Genomic DNA, 18,687 nt, shown 5'->3' with positions numbered 1-18,687 from the left:
TTAACAGTTCCCTTCTCCCCTTGTCATTTTCTATTATTTATTTTGTGGTTTTGGTTAGGGAAAAAAAAATCACTACACAATTTGATTGAAGAGCCGTAGCCAGGCCTTTGGACCAGTGCCGCTGGTCAGATGCAACCCACATGAGTTCTGCAGTGGTAATAGAGCACAAGACCTGTAAATTATTTAGTCTTTATAATCCTTTAAGTTTCTGTGCTCCTTGCCATCCATTGTTCTAGGTCCTTTTGCCCGGGAGTAATTTTACTCCAAGAAAAGAAATGATTCCTGCTGGCTGCTGTGTAGTGAATGAGGCTTTTCAGACACTGGTCCTGTTGGGAGACGGGGAGGCGAAAGAGCAAGTGATCCTTATTGAAAGGGGATGCTAAAACACCAATTCCTTCTTGATTTGCAGACTTTGCGATCGTGTTGCTTCAGAATGGCTTTCAGCAAACTTCGGAGCCGGGAAGGAAGTTGGAATTCAAAAAAGTCCCCTATGTAAGGACAAAATGAACCTGTTTACAAACGGTTATTTACAAAAGTAGTTCCATTATAGAGCTCCATGCCTTGCTGAGTATAAATAAATCAGCTTAGAGCAACAAAGAAAGGGTGGTGGTCCGGGTGCTGGAGTGGGTGAGGAGGAAATGGTGAAACCAGAACAAAGACTTTTTTTTTTTAGAGAGTTTCTCCAAGGTGAAGTGTCAAGGGTTTTGTAAGCGTCCTTAGTTTCACCTTGATTGCTCTTTTTTCCATTTGAATGTGCGGCATGGCATCCTGGCAGGGGAAATGCTTGCCCTTCTGTCTGTTCTATCTGTTCTACCATAAAGCCGGAGGTAGAAGTTAAGCTTTACATTAACAGGGACAAACCTCTTTATTTGAGTCAATTTACTTTTTCTGCATATAACTGTAGCTCTTTTAAACTCTAAATGGTCTTAATTTGTCAATTTTGAACAGATCTGTCAAGCTGTCTTACAAAGAATGTTGACATGTAAGTGTTTGCGATTCCTAGCGTTGTGCGGTCGCTGCTGTTGGCTAGACTTACCCTCCTTGTTCATTGCTAAACCTCTAAGGAGAAATCCTTTGCCTGAGATGCGCTTTTCCTCTGTTGTGCATAATATTTATGTCGCTGATTTTACGTGCCTCTGTTTTCCCTTTCACTCTTACAAAGTGAGTGTCTTCTAACGCTGCAGAAAATTTCTTGCCTTTGATGCCAATTCAGTTTGATGCTCCCAGCTGCAACATCAGGTTGATATCTGAGCTGATTTTTAGCAAGTTCGATTGGAAGCAATCCAATCTGCTGTAGCACAGAGGTTAAGCTAGAATTTTTTATTCATGCTGAGCAAAACCACCTAACGTACACGTGTAGCCTTCGAACGGCCAGTCTGCAAGAACTGTCCCATGGACAACGCGCCTGTTTTGGCCCGGGCAGTCCTGCTGCTGCCGCTGCGAGCTCAAGCGTAGTAGTGCCTGATTTGCATTGCAAATTCCGATGCAGAAAGACTAAACACACACGAGGGTTATTTTTGTCTTTGTGTCACAGATGATCTTCACGGTAAGTTGCTGTATCTGCTGTACAGCGGAGGAAGCGTTCGCTTACACCTCCTCACGTTCACTTACACCTCCTCACGCGCCCTACACCGGCGTATCGGTGTAATCTGACTGCACGACTGCTGTTACCTTCCCGTCTCCTTAGTGACAGCGCTTTACCGCTTCTCTTGCTGGCACGTTTCAGCAGCGTGCTCGGTGCTGCGGCAGAGGTTCGTGCTTTTTGTCTGCGGTAAGATGACTGAGAAGCAGGACGCAACGCCAAGGCGGCTCCCTCCCTTCTGCGTCTCTGCCGCTGGGCGCTGCCAGCCTGATCCCTTACCCCGCGTCTCGCAGGGAGCGTTGCCTGTAGACAGAGACGCCTTACAGACCTTGTGGAGGGCTTCTAAAAAGGGAAAGCTGTAAGAGAACTGCTTTATTATTTAATATGTATGAGTGCCATCTCAGGTGGCCCCTTAACAGTGTTGGTACTTGAAAAATAACCCTTATAAACACTGGACCAGGGGGATTTTGGAGGAAGAGAAGCAGGCTGCTGGCAGTCAGGCAGGCGTCTGCTAACCTGCTCTTCATTTGACCTTGGCATTTGTGCAGCCTGCATTGCCGCTGACTGGCTTGCAGTCTGTGTGCCTGAAAAAGCGAGTTTTATAGAAGAAATTTTTGTTAGTGTATACTTTTTGGGTCACCTTTGAGGGCTTTCACTTAACTCATCAGCTGCTTTGAAGAACAGTAGGATTCTTGATGTAAAATAATTCACTATTAATGAAGACCTTCACAGGAGGAGAAGGACAGGCTAAGAGCAGCGTGGGAGCACTGTGCTTCACAGCAATGATCTGGCTATATTGAACTCCTGTGCCCCAGGATAAGCAGAGTTTATCTCCTTTTCTCTATTCTCCCCTACTTAACCTTAAAGCATGCCTCAGCAGGGGAGGAGAGTATTACATATTAACGCTGGGGACTGCCTTGCTAAAGGCATGCGAGGGACGCCTGTTTCGCTGCCCCAGCTCAGTAAATTTCCTTTTTGCGGTGCTTCACTGAATGATCCTAATAAACCAAGCTCTTTTAACTGTTAAAAAAGGAGACTTTTAAAGGTAGGGTGGGATAAGAAACTGCAAAACTGCTGCTGCGGCAGGCTGTAAGGCAGAGGCTCTCTCAGATTGTGGCTTTGAGCGGTGCAGGCGGATGGTCAAGGCCACGTGCTGTGCAAGCTGCCAGCCGGTTTGACCTCTACCCATCACTTTGGGGCAGATCTAGCTTTTGAAGGAATTTCTGCTAACAAATGTACCATGAAGTCCCGCTGCTGTTGCAGATGTGTGGCGCTCACAGCAGCGTGCTCTTCGGTAAGAGCGTGGTTTCCAGGGGTTGCTAATTCAAAGCCTGCTTGTGCAAATCCCTGCCTCCAGGCAGACTTTTCTTTCCTGCAGCTTTGCAGCGTCTACACTCGCAGATGCACTGCACGATTAGGATCGGGTTTGGAAATGAAATGCTAATTTACATGCATTTTTAGACGGCTTAATTATTAGCACATTCTTGGGAATGCTTTTAAATTGGTTCAAGGTTAGCGTTAATAGTTTTTGAGTCTCTGTGTCGCTTTTGAAAAAAACTTCAGAAGAATTTAATGCTGCTGAATGGCTTCCACACATTTCCCTAATGGGGTCACCTTCTTAAAGGTGCCCACATTGCTTGTTCCAGTTAGTTCCTGCGGTGTTCACTGTCACGGTTCCTTTCGCTTCCATTTCTCTCATTGCATTTTTGTCTCTGCTTTGGGATACAGGGGTGCTTGATGCTGTTGGTAAAGAGAAAGAGGAAGGTGTTTCCACATTGCAAGCTATGAGGTTCTGGTAAGAGACGCTGTTCCCCTAAATAATGCCAGGAGGAGGTTTTTATCCACTGTTAGACTTGTTGCTGAAATAGGGGAAATGGTCCCTGCCCCGTGCTACTTATATTTAGTAATCTCCTCTCTAATAATATATGTGCAAGTAAAAACGCATGTAAAAAGATGGGTCTCAGGTGGGAAAGGGTGTTCTGGCAGTGCTGGAACCAGTCTTGGAGCACCCTCTTGGCAAGTAGCGAGTTTCCCCTGTCAAGTTTTCCCGCTCTGCTTCCGAGTGGAAACACCTGGAAGGTGTCGTCCTCGTCTCCTCCGGTTCCCACTTCCAAACTCCTTTTGTCTGACAACGTTGTACATGTCAAGTCGGTCCTGTCCTGTGCGGGGGTATACGTTTGACTCAAGTTTGTAAATATAATAGCTACATAGTATTGAGTAACCAACAGATTTTTAAAAATACATACAAAAAAGTATCTATCTCTGGCAGTTTGATAGAGAGATGTAGAAGAAAAATGAGTCCTTCACCAGTACCTGCTGATCATACTTTCTGTGTGGTGTTTCTGAATATTTCCTTGTCCTTCGCAGGCTGAATGTGTTCAATGGGTCGGTCTATAAAAGTGCGGTTCATCCGGATTCCTTGCAGCAGTTCTTTAGACACACCCTGACCGAGGTTCTCACCTACAACCCGCTGTTGAAAGGTAGGAATAGGCCGGGAGGAGCGAGCGTCTGCAGGGTGTGTTATTGTGGTGTGTCCGGAGCTCCGTCCCACCCCGGCCTCGCTGAACGGAGCCTGGCCTGGGGCACCCAGCGCCAGAGGAGCTGCCCGACTCCCCAGCTCTTTCCCCGGGGCTGTATGAGCAGGGTGCCAGATCAGACAAAAAAAAAAAATTAATCTGAGTTCTAGAGGGCTGTAGCTCCAGAGAAAACTTTAGGTGGAAAATCAGTGCCTTCAAACAGAGCTTCAGCCAATGCCTCGTCAACAGATATTTGGAGTAACATCTAATAGCAGCCTTTACAGAGCAGAGACGGGAGAGCTCCGGCTGCCCGGAGTAGTTCTGGCCGAAGGAGAAGCTGGGTGGGAGAGGCGATGCTGCAGAGAGCGCCTGGGGCTAACGTAGCCTGGCCCCTGTGTCAGTCTGGGTTTAAGCACAAGACGTGGCCTTGCTCTGCTGACTGGCTGTTTCTTTTGGTAATTTAGAGATAGAGGCAGGAAGGCTTCTAATCCGTGTAATTGTGAAGCTTGATGTTTTTAGGAAGAAATATGTTTGGGCTACGAAATCACTCTGAGCTATGCTCTAGAGCTGCTTACCTGTTGTGTGGGAGAGCCATGTTCTCACTGGCTTCCAGTTGAAAGACGTGACTGAGGAAGCAGATGATTCCTTGCCGGTTCTCTGTGCGTGCGTTACGTTGAATGCGTGATCTCGAGAACAGCTTTGAGATGACGGTGCTGCAGTGAAATGGCACGGTCCTTGTTGCCACAGTTCATGTTCCAAAGGCGAATGAGGGAGAAAAAATGTCTGCTGAAATCCTTAATGTATCTGGCTGTCAAAGCCAAAGGGAAATCTTGTGTGGTTATGTGTTTTGGGTGTGTTTTAAAATCTATTGCTGAAGAGTTTTTTTCTTTTTCCGGGTACAGTGTCTGATGCCATCCATATGCAGAAAGAGTGGAGCTTTACAAGAACTTGTTCGCTGCTGTCTACCTTGTATCGCAAAGTATGTCTTCCTGGTTTCGCAGAGAGAACTTTACTATGTTGGGTTTATATTCCTTGAAATATCTGAAATGAGATTATTTAAAAACAGTGCATTCCAGCCGCAGAATCTGAACCAGCTGCCAGGAAGTGCAGGCAGTATGAAGCACGAAGAAAAAGTACGACTTTTGTGCAAGTAGTACTTTTGAAGAAAAAGGGACTTTTGTGCAAAGCTCTTAATGAGAACAAAGATAATAGTTGAAAATGTGAGTTTATACTGTTACGGAATAGGACATGACTTCTGAAAGAACTGGAATATTACTGTTTATTTTAGCCAGTGCTGGTTCCAAGCCGGGATGATATCTGGCCCTGGAAAGCTGATGCAAAAGCTGCACACAGGATAGCTTTTTTAAAAGTCACGCATAAGACAGCTGCACGTTAATCTTGACAGCGTATTTCGCTCTTATGGGTGGCCGTATGTCATAGCTAAAATGAATTGCTATCACTCGTCCAGCTGTTCGTGGCATTCGGTGCAAAGGAGGTGATCTGCCAGCTGCAGCAAGTCCTGGAGACTCACGAAGTGAACTGGCAGCACGTCCTCTCCTGCGTTTCCACGCTGGTCGTCTGTCAGGCTGAGGCGGAGCGGCTGTTCAAAGGTAAGCCTGCAAGCTAACGCGTGCTCGTTGCTTCTCAGGTACGGCGGGGGGGAACTGTGCCGACTGGTGTAGCAGCATAGTCATTCGTAGTTGCTGGTTTGAGATTCCTGGATGGAAAAGAACAGCAGAAAATCTGCTTTTCCGTTCAGCCATTGCATGTCAGCGGCGACGGGAATGCCAAGCCTTGTGCCTGATGCTTCTCAAACTTAGTGTGCAGCTAAGAGTGGTTATTTGGTAATTACCCTCGTTATTAATCAGAGTAGCGATTACTGAAGCTTAGTTCTTCTATCTCGCCTTTGCTAGCAGACCTTGTTTGACAGAGTTTCTTACTGATTATCTCATTGCTGGACTCCCTGCAATTCTTGCAAGTTGAACTCCTAGAGAATTTGACCCTTGAAAGTGTATGAAGAAATATAAGCGAGTCCCAAAGGCTCCCCAGGCTGCAATACACATCCTTCTTTATCTGGCAGATGTTTTATCACAGATATTTGTCTTCACTTACTGTGGAAAATTACAGCACAGCTGTCAACAGCAAAGTTCGAGGTTATTGTTCTATGTTTCTAGATCTACTGAGCCATCTCCTGATAAAGGCCTTTGAGAATTATGATATGGAAAATATGATCACTGCGTTCCTGATAGCTCGCCAGGCTGCTCTAGAGGGCCCTGCTGTGTTCATGCCTTACTCAGAATGGTTTAAGGTAAGACTAAATGAGGCCCGACTGGTAATCTTTGTTTTAAGTACGTGAGAAACCTGTGCATAAGGAATGTCCTGCTGCACAGCAAAAGCGTAGTTTCAGACAAGATAGCCAGGAATTAGAGAATAACAAGTGATTGTGTTGGCATTAGGAATGATTTAATATTTATTACTGCCTTTGTGTCTGCAAAGAATACATGTATTTGGCTTTCTCCAGTCTTCCCTTCTTTCATCTTTTAAGTCCGTCTTGCCTTCTCTAGTTATTTGTCAGGAATGCAGACACGTAATTCCTGTTATAATCATAATCTTGGATGTATTTCAGTATCTTGATAACCAACACTGTTGTTACTGCCTAAGTTGTGGGTTATTGCAGATGAAGCATTCCTATTTCCTGGATGTTTGCATGCAGCTGTAATTGCTGCGTTTGACCTTATAGATAATTGGTCGTTAGCTTTTAGTTGTAAACATGAAGGTATTTTAGGTATGCAAATCTCCACATAATTTAAATCTGTAAATTCCTTTGCAAATCTAAGCTCAGCCTTTGCTGCTAGAGTGTTCAAGATGTATCAGAAGGTAAACTAGTTATGTTCTGTATAGTCTCAGACTGGCTTATTTTCCTTATGCCCAGCTAAAGCTGTGTAGAAACCCGCAGATTTGTGGTTCCCTCATGAATCCAAATCCTCTGGTGCATTTTGGCGTTGCCTTGTTTAACTTCTCTGAGTGTTCTCGTAGTAGCATATCAGAGCGGACTTTGAGCGTGACATGGCAGGCTTTCTGGAAACGGGACAAAGAAACCCCAAGAAAACTTCTGTAGAGACTTCTGTGGACTTCCTCTGGGGACTTTTCTCCAGACGGATTCTCTTGATGGAACGCAGATATCTGTAACGGATGTCTGGGATTTCTGCGCCGAGTTCAGCGCAGTGCTGGGATGGGGATTCTCTCCGCGCTGAAAGGCTGCGTTGTCATTTCCCCCGTTTCAGGCTTCCTTTGGGAATGCTGGTGGTCACCACGGGAGCAGTAAGAAAGCTCTGGTCTTCCTCTTTGAGTTCTTGTCAGAGCTAGTGCCCTTCGAAGCAGCGCCGTACCTGAAGGTGAGAAGATGCTAACAGAGGTGGTTTTCTAAAGGCTGATACAGAACTGCTCCAAAGTGAACGTATTTGTGTCTTTGACTAGGTTCAGCATATTATTAACGTTGTTATAGTAATTGCATTACTTCTGATACATTATTGAAAACCATTTCTTCCGGAAATAAGGAAGTACAAGATTCTTTTATTTACTTGGCAAGGAGAACTCCTTTCATGGAGTTAAATTTAAGCTCTTCAGTGATTTATTTTGTTTGTTGCTGTTGGGAAAATGACATGTCAGTTGCGATGAAAATGGCTTTTCTTAAAACAAGCAATAACATCATCTTTGGGGAATATTTGTAAATACTGTAAATGTTAAACAGAAATTTTATGCTAATTTCCTGTAAAAATGGCGAACCTCGTTGTGGATTTCTCATTTCAGGTCCATATAATGTACCCGCCTTTTGTGCCAACAAAACATCGGTCTATCCTCTTGGAGTACATCACTCTGGCTAAAACCAGACTGGCCGACCTCAAGGTTAGTGAAAATTGTCTCTTTGAAAGGAGTTCTGTCTGGATCTGTCAGAATACTAGCTGTATTGTGACCACGTGCGTCTCTCCGTAACCTCACGCAGGTTGCTATAGAAGATATGGGACTCTATGAAGACTTGTCTTCCACCGATGAATCTGTGCAGGTACTGGTGGTCTGTCTAACAGTTTTCTCATCAGTCACGCCCCTTTTTCTCTGGAAAAGAGCTCGGGTTCTCCACCTGTCTGCCATTTCCACCAAGTTTTTTTCATTTTTTCATCATTTTCATCATGCTGCTGAATCTTCTCCAGCTTTAAGACGGAGGGGTTAGTGGCCATAAATAGGCAGACTCTCCCCGGATTCCGTGAAAACTAGACTCACACAGGGGACAAACAGACAGTGATGAGTATTCCGTAATGAGGCTGCAGAGGAACTCAGCAATTAGCCAGCCGGCTACTGGCCAAGCAGCGCCTACATTAGCCAGCCAGTCAGCACCTGCTGCTTGCCCATCCTGTACTGTGGGAGATCAAAAATAAATGGAAGATTCCGCGGGGGAGGATTTAAGGGACAAAGGGAGATCTAATGGTGCTGTACGGTGGGGGGATGCAGAGCACAGGTTTGCGGGAACTGGGGCTGCGTTGGCTCTGCCGATTGACCAGCTTCTTACAGCGGTGACAAGATGGATTGCAGATGGATTTGCCCCCAATGATTTGATCACATAGCAAAGCATTTTATATGTATCTTCTCAGCGTAGCATGGCATCTGTTTGGTGTTGTATCAAAGTGTTCATATTCAAAGGAGATTTGGGGAGGGAATCTGCAGTGTCACACTGTGGTTCCTGATAAGTTTTGGGTAGCAGCAGTACCTGATAAGGAAGCATTCGGCTCTGTTGCTCCTTCCTACGTTTCCATCACAAGCGTGGCAGGCTAGGGGCCTCGTTTACAGTCGATCCACTGGAGTACAGGAAAGGCAGGCTGGTGACAGGGTAGTTGGATGTACTGCAATGAAATCCAGTCTTGTGACGAACAGAAAGCCGTAAGTGAAGATTTTATTTCCATTCTTCCAAGTCTGATCTGTTTGTCCGTTGAGAAACTGGCCCGGGTTGTTGCAGTCGTAAGATGCCTTATGGCTCGAACAAGAGAAACCCGGGGCGGCAGTCCCTCTGCCTGGAGCGTAGTAGCGTGGGCTGGAAGCGACCATTATGGGTCTTAATTCCAAGTGCGCGAAGTAAAATAGAATAATGATAAAACAAATTCAGAAAAGATATTGTCCCCAGTGGGGACAATTGAAGAAACAAAGTGATGTTAAGCAGGGGTATCTGCTGCAGTTGCTGTAGGAGGTGTGGACAGAACTACGCAGGCCTTTGGGCTGACCCGGAGTAGCTGTTAGAAATAACAGCCTTATCGAGGCAGGCTGATGGTTCAAGCCTGGTTTCTCCATCCTGCGGTTTTACTCGGCGTATCAGGTAGTTCTTGTTATTCAATTGCGTTCGTTCAGTCACTTCCCTTCACAGCGCAGACAGCTATTACTAACCCTGAAAGGACAAGCAGGGAAGATTATCATCACCCTTGATTTCTCACAACATCTTTCTCTCCTTGTTACTTGTGTGAGCCAGCCCCAGGGCCAGGCACTTCGTGATGTCGAAAAGGCCCTTCAGATATTTGAAAACACAAGGAAGATCCCAACATCGGTGATAGAAGCCAGGTACCCTGTGCTTTTCAGCTCTTCTTGGTTTTAACCTATAGTAATAATAAAAGCCAAGTCCAAATCAAAATAACAAAACAAGAAAAATTGAGGATGTGAGCAAAGGAGGTTTTGGGAAATTCTCCCCATGTTATCTGCTTCCTCAGTAGTCATCTAAACGGAGGCTATTTGTGCAGAGAGTGAAAAGGCATATGCACACCTGCAAGAGAAGCCTGCAATCGCTATAATAAATAAAAAGCAAAATTAAAGAAATGAATAACTGTTGGCTAATCTGAACTTGATTTGTCTGTGGTTATTCATGTTACCATGAATATTTCTTATTTGCAGGAGCCAAATTAATTCTTGAGGTAATGAGATGGCACTTTGCAGCTCTGGCGTTGTTAATATTTTGCTATATTTATTTTCTGTCTCAGTATTTTCAGGCGACCCTATTATACTTCCTGGTTTCTTCCTGCCTTGCTCAGGCCACGTGTGGTTAGTATTTGTTTTTGGCTTTTTTTTTTGATCCTCCCATTTAGATGTGTGTTTGTAGACAGGTAATTTGTGCCTAACCTGCCTGTTTTTCTCTTGCAGCTCCCTAAAACCCCAGATGTGCGCATGGCTTTTATAGATTCTTTAAAGAGGTATTGAGACTTCCCAGTGTTATTTTCTGTGCTTCCGGACTTTCAGAACATTTGACTTTACATCAGATTATTGGAGGCTTTGACGCCTTCTTTACAAGCGGTGGCTAACCCTCGTGGCAGGGCTTTGTGGCCGGGCTTGTGGCTTGCAGGCTGTGGATGGGATAGCTTACCCAGATAGGTGAAGGTCTTCAGTTCTGTAATTAGTCCTCTAGCCACCCTAAAATCATTATCTAGAAGTCCTGTGCAGCCCTCTGACTGCAGGCCAGATACATTTTTATGCAAACTTTGGAGGATACTGCTGAATATAACATTTCCCCAGGAAGATGAGCCCCCTGTGAAAAGCTCTCCTCTCTTTGGGGGAGGATATAGGAGAAGGGGAAGATGAAACTTAAATGGGCGTTAATGCTTTATGAGCTGTTCTGGAGGGACACCAGGATCACGTCCCAGGAGAACACAGCCCCTCTCAGAACTCAAGCTTGTCCTGTGTGCATGTTTAAAAATGCTTTTCTGCATTGCAGAGACAGCTTTCTTTTAAATCCAGTAATTCCTCTGTAACCCGTCATGAAGAAAAAATGTTCGCAACGCTGCCTGCAAATGGGGCGTTTGGTCCTGCCTTGTCATTCCAGTCTGACTCTAAAAAAGACTGGATCATTTTTTAAAATTAAAGTTGTAAGAGAAGCAGCTGAGTTCTAGGGAGCCTCGTGTTATACGTTTTTAGTATGGAGTGCCTGCCCAGCAAGGTCAAACTCTGGTCTCCATCAGCGTTTTAGACGTGTGAATACTGCACATCACATAATTTACACTCTTGTGTGGTCTCAGACACATACTATGTATGAAATAGGTATTAATGCGTGCATTAATAATACATATTAGTTTTGTGTAGTGTGTGTTACACATGTGTAATACTTGCTATGAAAGCCTTGGATATAAATTTCTGTCCCTCACGTCAGATGATGATTAAAAAATGCTTCAGATGCTCTGCATGCTTCGGAGCCTCTGTAATTACATTGCATAGCATAGCTGTTGTTTATGCTTATAATTAATAAAGCTGAAGTTTGACTGTGGTTATGTGGTATAATAAATGTCTTTTTTTCTATTATTATAGAGCTGATAAAATACCCTCAAACTTGTACTCCACGTACATGCAAGCCTGTCGTGCTATGAAAGAGAAAATCTTACAAGGTAAAAAAAAAATATTACATTTACTTATGGATCAGTTTGAAGAAAAGTTAATATTTCCATTGATGCCCTCCTGAATTGAAAGTTTTCAAAAAGTTACAGCTGATTAGGTCTGTAATCTATGTGTAAATACGTGTACGTTCTTTATGTCTTATTGAGGTGTTAAATAGTCACTCTGGTAATGACTTTCTCTGCCTGTCCTGCTTGGGTGGGATTTTTGCAGTCCGTGCAGAGCTCTGTGCCGTGCTGAGCTAGCTGATTTAAATCTAGCTCAAATACATCTCCATGAATCAGCGTTTGCAGCTTGGATGCTTCTCAGCTCCGGCGAGCCCGGGGTGTGAACCTGCTGTGTCGATCCCTTGCGTAATGGCACTTGTGCTGCCTGAATTCACCATCAGCCCCGGTTAAGAACGGCTTGCCGCGCGTGACCGAGATCTGGGCGCGCAGGAGGGGCTAGGAACGGAGCCAGGGTGAAGGGATTGCAGCGCACGGTTTACACGCCTTTGGGTGGGAAGGCCCCCCTAATTTCGGGTCCCATCACTGCAGCAGTTACTGGTGCAGTGGGCGTCAGTGTAATAGATATTTAATGAGCTCTCTGTCTCTTCCAGCCAGTGGGTGTTTCCAATGCATCTTAAAACAGGCAACGTCTTCACCGCAGGCTTATACGAAATGAAAAGGTCAGGCTGGGGAGCAGAGATCATTCCCAGGGTGTGGAGGAGATAAGCGTAGTGTACAGAGGCGACTCTGTAATTGACTCCTGCTCGGGGCCCTTGGGGCGTTTGAGGCTTTCTGGAGATGCTGTAGCTGGAGAGGCGTGACAAAGCAGCCCCGGGGAGCCGCAGATCCGCAGCAGGCTGGCTGCGGAGGTTGTCCTGGCAACGGGCAGGGATGAAGGATCCCTGCTGCCGGGATCCGCCGGATCCCCACGGGCAGCCAGAGCTCTGCAGGAGTCCTTGAATTGCCAGTGACCTCTAGTGGCACAGCCTGAGCCACCTCCCCTGCGCCCTGATCGGCCCGATCTGCCGCCCCTGCCAGCCCCCGCATCCCGATCCATCCCTGTGGCTCCTGCGCAGGGCCTGGATTTGGGGCAGGACCGAGTACTGGTCACCTCTGAGCCTGCCCTCTTCGGCAGTGCTCACTCTTGCACATAAACGTGACTCAGCAGTCTCCTACCACCTTGCTGCTTTACAGTGTGTTTATAACAAATATTAATTTTAACCTTGTTATTTACTTCTCTTGTTCATGGTTGAGTGTACGAGACGCTGCTCCTGTCTAACAAACCGTACCGGGTGGCTTTTGGGGCTGCGCTGTGGCAGCTTGTTGCTGGGGGCCCTCTCTTTCTAGTGGTAAAAGGAATTTCCTTTTGTTCCTTCTTTCGAACAAAAACCAAAATAGAGTAACGCATAGCATCTGGAGTTGTTGGGTGGTGTTGGGCTTGAGGAGAAGCTGATGACGTAGTATTCAGGCTGTGATGTCTGTCTCTGTATTTTGAGACTGGTTGCAGTCTTTTGAGGACAGCAGATGTTTCTGTGAGGGGCAGAGAGCTGAAGCAAGTAGGAAGAAAACTCTGAAAGGAGAACTCTTTTGCCTCTTGTCTTTAAAAACTTAATTCCTTTCTGCAACTAGGCGTAAACTCGTAAATGATTAATTAAACAGCACATTTCGAATGTAAAAACAAAGCTGTGTATGTGGCAGATTGACAGTTTGGGGATCTGTTATAACTTACAGAAAAGTAAATACTGCTTTTGCAGAAAATGTATGCAGAGATTGCTGAACGCATTTTTATGAACTGATGTAATGCGCAAAGGTAAGGGTGATGTGTTGCATTTCTATTGTCTAGATGAATCAAAAGTAGAGCCCAGCCATTCCAAAGAGCCTGTTGAGCAGCTGAAGGCTGACCTGGCTGAGCTAAGGATGCTGATTGTGGACCAGGCTAAGCATGAAGGTATGCAGGAAAGCAGGTTGTCACTACCCATAATTGACTGTTACAAAAGCTGCGTGAATAAAATGGGGCTAATGCTGGCCAAAGCACCAACAGGAGTTACTTGCCACTGGTACCTGAAGATGGTGATCTTTCAGATCTGTATAATCCTTCCAGCTATGAATGTATATATATGTTTTAATGTCTGACGTATTTCCCATGCTTGAGTTTGGAACTTCAGGTCTGCCTCATTGTCGTGATCCCTTGGTACCGCACCGATCTTTGCCAAGACGGGCAGCCCCATGCCTGGGGCTCGCCTGGTGGCTTTGGCCCCCTTTTGAAGGCCGTGTCCTTTCTGGTGTGAGAAACTCTTCTTGATGTGTGTTTGTCATAGTACTGGGGAAAAACAATGCTGTCTTCTAAAATGAAGATGATGATCACTGTGTTCCAGCTAACAGTTTTTTTCTCACTAAGGCTTTTCATACATACTTTGGGCTCTCATCAGTTAGAATATATATTTAACTTGTTGTTCTTCCTGCTATGTGGAGTTGTAAATCTTTCATGCCTTCTGTCCTGGTTCTCCTCTGCCCCTGTTACCTTCCTGCAGATGTGCCGGCACAGATTGCAGTGATTTCTGACAGACTCGCAAGCGTCTTGGGTCACAGCAGTGATGAGAACGAAGCTCCTACGTTGAATTCTCCAATCCAAGTTGACATTTCTGCCCCCAGGCTGGAGCCCTGCCCTCAGAGTGTGGGTACCGTTGGGGTGAGAAACCAGTGGGGCTGAGTAGGTAAAAATGCATCGGGACAGTACGTGCGAAAGGTTGCTTTGTCTGTGGAGAACAGGAGACACGCTTCTCCTTTTGTCTGCCTTGTGCACAGACTGTTCATAGGTTTTAACGTCCTGGAAGTTGTTGGGTGTCTGGTGGTGAGATCTAGAGAGAGATTCTATCAGAGCAATCCTGTGATGAGCTAGGCTTTCTTCACCAGGCTTGTCTAGGTATTTGTTGTGTGCTGGGATCAGTCCTGGGCTCTTACTGGCTTAACTTTCCTTCTCAGTGCCAGTGGATCTGTACAACTTGCAGTGAATGTCATGAACCAATTTGTCTCTTTGTTTTAATGTCAGCAAACATAGGCAGCACAAAACGAGATCTAGATATCCAGCCCGACAAGTAGGAATTAGCAGTCTCTCTTTTATTCCAGGTTGTTGATCTGCTGCTGACATCGTTCTGCCAAAACCTAATAGCCGCTTCCTATTTTAACCCTCCCGACAGGTAAGATGCGAGTAAAAGAGTAGGGAAATCGGAACTGGTTAATACACTAGAATTCCACGCTTGTCTAGGGGTGAGGAGGGACTTCTGGTTGTTCTTACCCACTGTGCCAGGCTGGCATTGCAGGCTGCTTTATCCTGAGTTTCTGTAATCTAAGAACCAACGCACTTTGATGTGTATGTGTAAATAAAACGTGTTTCTCGTCTGTTGTTACTGATCCCTTCAGAAGAAGGTGGCATTTGGCTCTGCTTTGTGCTCTGTGACAACGTATAAAAGCTTTCCACAAATACGACGTGCTCAGGCTGGCGTTTTCAGCTCAATAGTAGGGGGTGGGGAAGGAAGCAAATTCTTTTTGTCCAGGAATTACTTGCTGTCTGCCACTAAAGATCAGGAGAAGACAAAGCTTGTCTTTTGCCAGCGAGCACTGGCGTATCTTTGGGGTGTCTTTTTGGCGCGTTCAGTGCTTTTGCAGATCCAGGCACCTCAGCCTTCATCCCCAATGCCATATCTCATATGAAATGAGTGAGGCGTAAACTCTAACGCTGCAGGCACGGGAGGAGCTATGGTCAGCATTTCAGTGGAAAATTGCTTTGTTGGAGAACACCACCGTACTGACAAGCTGCCTGTGGTCCAGCTGCCGGTGGTACTGAACGAGGTGGCTGCCTCTCGAGTGCAGCATGCTTTGGCAACCGGCACATCTTTCCCTCTCTTTTACACTGTTTTGTCCTGGAGCAGATGAATCTGTACTGAAAACCTGTGCTGAAAAGTAGCCATGATAAACAAGAGCATCCCAGGAAATTGTGTCTAAACCCAACTCCCCAGCCGACCTCCTCTGAGGATGTTTTTTTCTGTTAGCTGGGTGGGAAAGTCCCTCCCTTCCCCTCTTTTGCAACAGGGCCTTGTCATATTAATTCCTTTTTGCTCTTGCTTTGTTTTTTGATCCCATTTATTGCTCTGCCTCCGTTTACCTTGTGCTCTCTGTCTGAAAAAAGCTGACTGTGCCCCAGGCAGCTTCCTCCTCTCCTCGTTGTCGTCTCGAACACCTCCTTGACTGTATATTATCAGGTGTCTGGGGCAGGGCACTGGTGGAGTTCGTGTCTTTGTAGGGGCCCTCTGTTCAGATACTCCAAAAGTGACACTTCCTTTGAGCCTGTAAAAGGAATGATAATTGTCCTGTATTTACAGACAAGTGTGGCTCAGGTTCAGTGTGTTTAAGCATTTTTAAATACCTCTTCCTGTACTGGGGATAAAAAGAAGCAGTAAAATGATCGTGTGTTTTTTACCTTCTGCAGGCAGGGACCATGCCTCTCCTTGTTTGTAAAGATGATGTGTGGACACAGGAATCTCTTACCTGCGCTTCTGGGCAGGCTCTGCCAGCTTATTTATCATCAGGTTAGTTTTCCAACCAAGAATCATACGGTTATAGTGTGCTAAAGGCTGTCCTACCTCTGTTTCCTGAGCTGTGGGGCACGTACCTGTCTGGACTGCACTGTGGAGGGACTTCGCTAGCTCTCAAGCTTGCAAAATAAAACAAAAATCTCATTTTGGTCAAGTAGTACGGACTTGCTCTCAGGAACGTGAGCTGAATGTCTTCCTACAGAAATACTACTGTAGAAGGTTAATGCATTCCGAGATATGTTTTAACAGAAGCTAAAATAAGCAACTTTATGAACAGAGCCAAAAGAAAAGTAGTAGAATGCTTAATTCCTAAGCTTCCATATTGAATTCAGTTGTGCACCCCTTTTAAAAATAAAAGTAAGACCCCCCAAATCTGGGGTGCAGCAGTGTATGGTTTTCTTTTGAAGAACTGTTGGTTTTATTTCTTTTACCCTGTGATATTGCAAGGGTGAAATTAAAAGGCTGATAGATTAGATTAGCCGTCATAGAAGCTAAAAAGCCTTGAGAGTCTCAAATTCTGCTGGGCTGAATTTCCAGCTAGCTGCTTCAAGTTACCGTGTGACAGAAAGATACAAGTTTTGCTGTGGGTTAACCAAAGGTAGCTGCGTGCTTTCAAGAAACGGAGAACATTTTAATGTAACTGGTGCCTCTCATCTGCTAAATTGATATTGCTGCACTAATTAGTCAATGAGCAGAAGCAGTGTTCTGCTATTTGATTAATTCTGAGGGTTTTTTTCTGAGAAAAGTTGTTTTGTTACAAATGAAACGTCTCTCCCTTCAGTTCTTTATTTATGTTTGGCTTGCAGGGTCCTTCCCTGAATAATGCTCACATTTTAGGACTAGCAGCTTTTGTGATCCACTTAAGTGAATCCAGAGCTTTAATTCCTGAAGTGGAAGCCAATTTTGGGATTTCTCAGCCTGTTCCTGAAAAGGTCCTTTCTGTTTCTGAGTACTGGAACCGCTTGCTAGTGTGCAGGACGGAAGAGTCGTTTGCCTTCTGCATGAGGTGAGATCACGCATCCACCACGTCCTCGCTTCCCCAGGCGATGGCTTTAGGTTTGCTGCAGGAGGGGTGCTGGTAAAGCTCCCGTCTTCCTGTGGAGGATTTCCAGAGCGTGTGTAGGTGTTTCTGCTGGGCAGGTGTTTCTGAAATAGCCTCCTGGTGATTGTACTGCCTGCTGGAGGAAGGACTGGCCGGATGCTTTACTTTAGTCCCGGGTTCTGAAATTTGTGCCGTTAATGTACTTGGCGTTGGGAGCACATAGAGAAGTGGTCCCAAAAGCAAATCGGTTTGGGACATGTTGGTTAAAAGCGTTCTTAACACCCAGTCTTTGTTTTGACTTTAGACTTTCATGAGTGGGGAAAGATATGATTGAACCAACCAGATAATAGAGTTCTTTCTTTTTCTCTATCAGGTTTTGCACTGCAGCAGCATCTTATCTTATGTGCAAGTTTTCATCCTATTCTCGTGAAGATTTGTGTGCCTTGCTGCCTCCTAGCCTTGTTAAAAAGGTAAAAGGAAAAAAGTTTTGCTGTGACTTACAAGAAAGATGAGTTTCAGTTCCATTTCCCACTGCAGCCTCCTGTGCAGCTGTAACTTGTACAGAGAAAACTGTATAAAGATGCATCATTGTGCCCTCCCGCCTTAGCCTTGTGTATTTGCTTGTTTGGCAGCTTCACGCAACCAGAGATTTGCACTGGGCCTTTTTTTGTGATGGAAATGTGCAGGGGTTTTTACGCCTTTGTTTTAGCTGCAGTACATCGTGCCACGGCTCTGCTTGGAAGCTCGGGCAATCCTGTGCGAGGAGGCTAAAACTGACCTCATCTGGGGTTCCCTGTCCTGCCCCTCTCTGAACTACAGAAGAGCCAGCCTCTGTTTATGGAAGCAAGCACGCTTTCAAGAGCTCTTGAAGGAAAAAGCATTCCAGGTATAAATCTTTTCCGGGACTGAAGTTCACACTGTAATTCTCATTTTTCAGATCTGCTCTTTGCAATGTCCTTATTGGTGATAAAACGCTTCTTGTAAAAACTTTAATGCTGGAAAAGTTGGTCTGACAGCTGAAGAGGTCATGCGCGCTAGGTTACGTGCTCAATGGTATTTGTAGATTTTGATGGTGATGATAAGGCAGAAATAGAAAGCTAGAGGTAAAGCTTTTGTGTCCTGCTTATTGCAAAAGCAGAAAGCTTGACAAGGCATACCATATCAGTACGAAAATGATCAGGAACTGTAGAGAAAAGGCCTCTCTGTAACCTTAGCTTCCTGCTGTGTACTGTCTATGAAGCGATGGTGAGTCAAACAACTGAAAATACTTGCTTTTTTTGGTGCTTTGTCTAAATGTCGGTGTTCTCCTCAGCCACCTGCGTATCTTGGATGGTTTGGCTCTGCCTTGCTGCGAGGCAGGTTAACATCTCAGCTGTTCTCTTTTTACCGTCCTTGCAACATATCTGATTGGACAGGATTTCTTCTTTTAACCTAGTTCGTATAAAACCGGTTTGTCTTTGTGCAGAGGAGTTTGTCATGTTACTAGAACGACTCCGTGTGCTTGGCTAGCTTGATGTACAAGGCTAAAATGCCTTGGCATTATAACCTTTCTTTG

General features: G+C 45.3%; 1 protein-coding gene across 1 annotated transcript in view; it reads left to right on the top strand.

Moving 5' to 3' along the window:
- Nucleotides 1-18,687, top strand: part of FANCA (FA complementation group A) — a gene marked incomplete at its 5' end in the record, with an annotated part of 37,236 nt that overhangs the window by 7,021 nt on the left and 11,528 nt on the right. Inside the window, 21 exons of the mRNA XM_082320132.1 lie at nt 410-492; nt 949-982; nt 3,311-3,377; nt 3,950-4,062; nt 5,001-5,077; nt 5,567-5,708; nt 6,273-6,406; nt 7,383-7,493; nt 7,909-8,004; nt 8,102-8,161; nt 9,611-9,699; nt 10,113-10,173; nt 10,273-10,322; nt 11,428-11,504; nt 13,342-13,446; nt 14,030-14,172; nt 14,625-14,695; nt 15,985-16,084; nt 16,897-17,096; nt 17,506-17,602; nt 17,842-18,018. Of these exons, the coding sequence (XP_082176258.1) occupies nt 410-492; nt 949-982; nt 3,311-3,377; nt 3,950-4,062; nt 5,001-5,077; nt 5,567-5,708; nt 6,273-6,406; nt 7,383-7,493; nt 7,909-8,004; nt 8,102-8,161; nt 9,611-9,699; nt 10,113-10,173; nt 10,273-10,322; nt 11,428-11,504; nt 13,342-13,446; nt 14,030-14,172; nt 14,625-14,695; nt 15,985-16,084; nt 16,897-17,096; nt 17,506-17,602; nt 17,842-18,018 (2,087 nt within the window). The remainder of the gene's footprint in view (nt 1-409; nt 493-948; nt 983-3,310; nt 3,378-3,949; nt 4,063-5,000; nt 5,078-5,566; nt 5,709-6,272; nt 6,407-7,382; nt 7,494-7,908; nt 8,005-8,101; nt 8,162-9,610; nt 9,700-10,112; nt 10,174-10,272; nt 10,323-11,427; nt 11,505-13,341; nt 13,447-14,029; nt 14,173-14,624; nt 14,696-15,984; nt 16,085-16,896; nt 17,097-17,505; nt 17,603-17,841; nt 18,019-18,687) is intronic.

Source organism: Platalea leucorodia (assembly GCF_965183815.1).
Source record: "Platalea leucorodia genome assembly, chromosome: 8".
Classification (NCBI taxonomy): domain Eukaryota; kingdom Metazoa; phylum Chordata; class Aves; order Pelecaniformes; family Threskiornithidae; genus Platalea; species Platalea leucorodia.
Note: the sequence above shows the minus strand (reverse complement) of the source record. Positions and strands in the feature narration are given on the sequence as shown.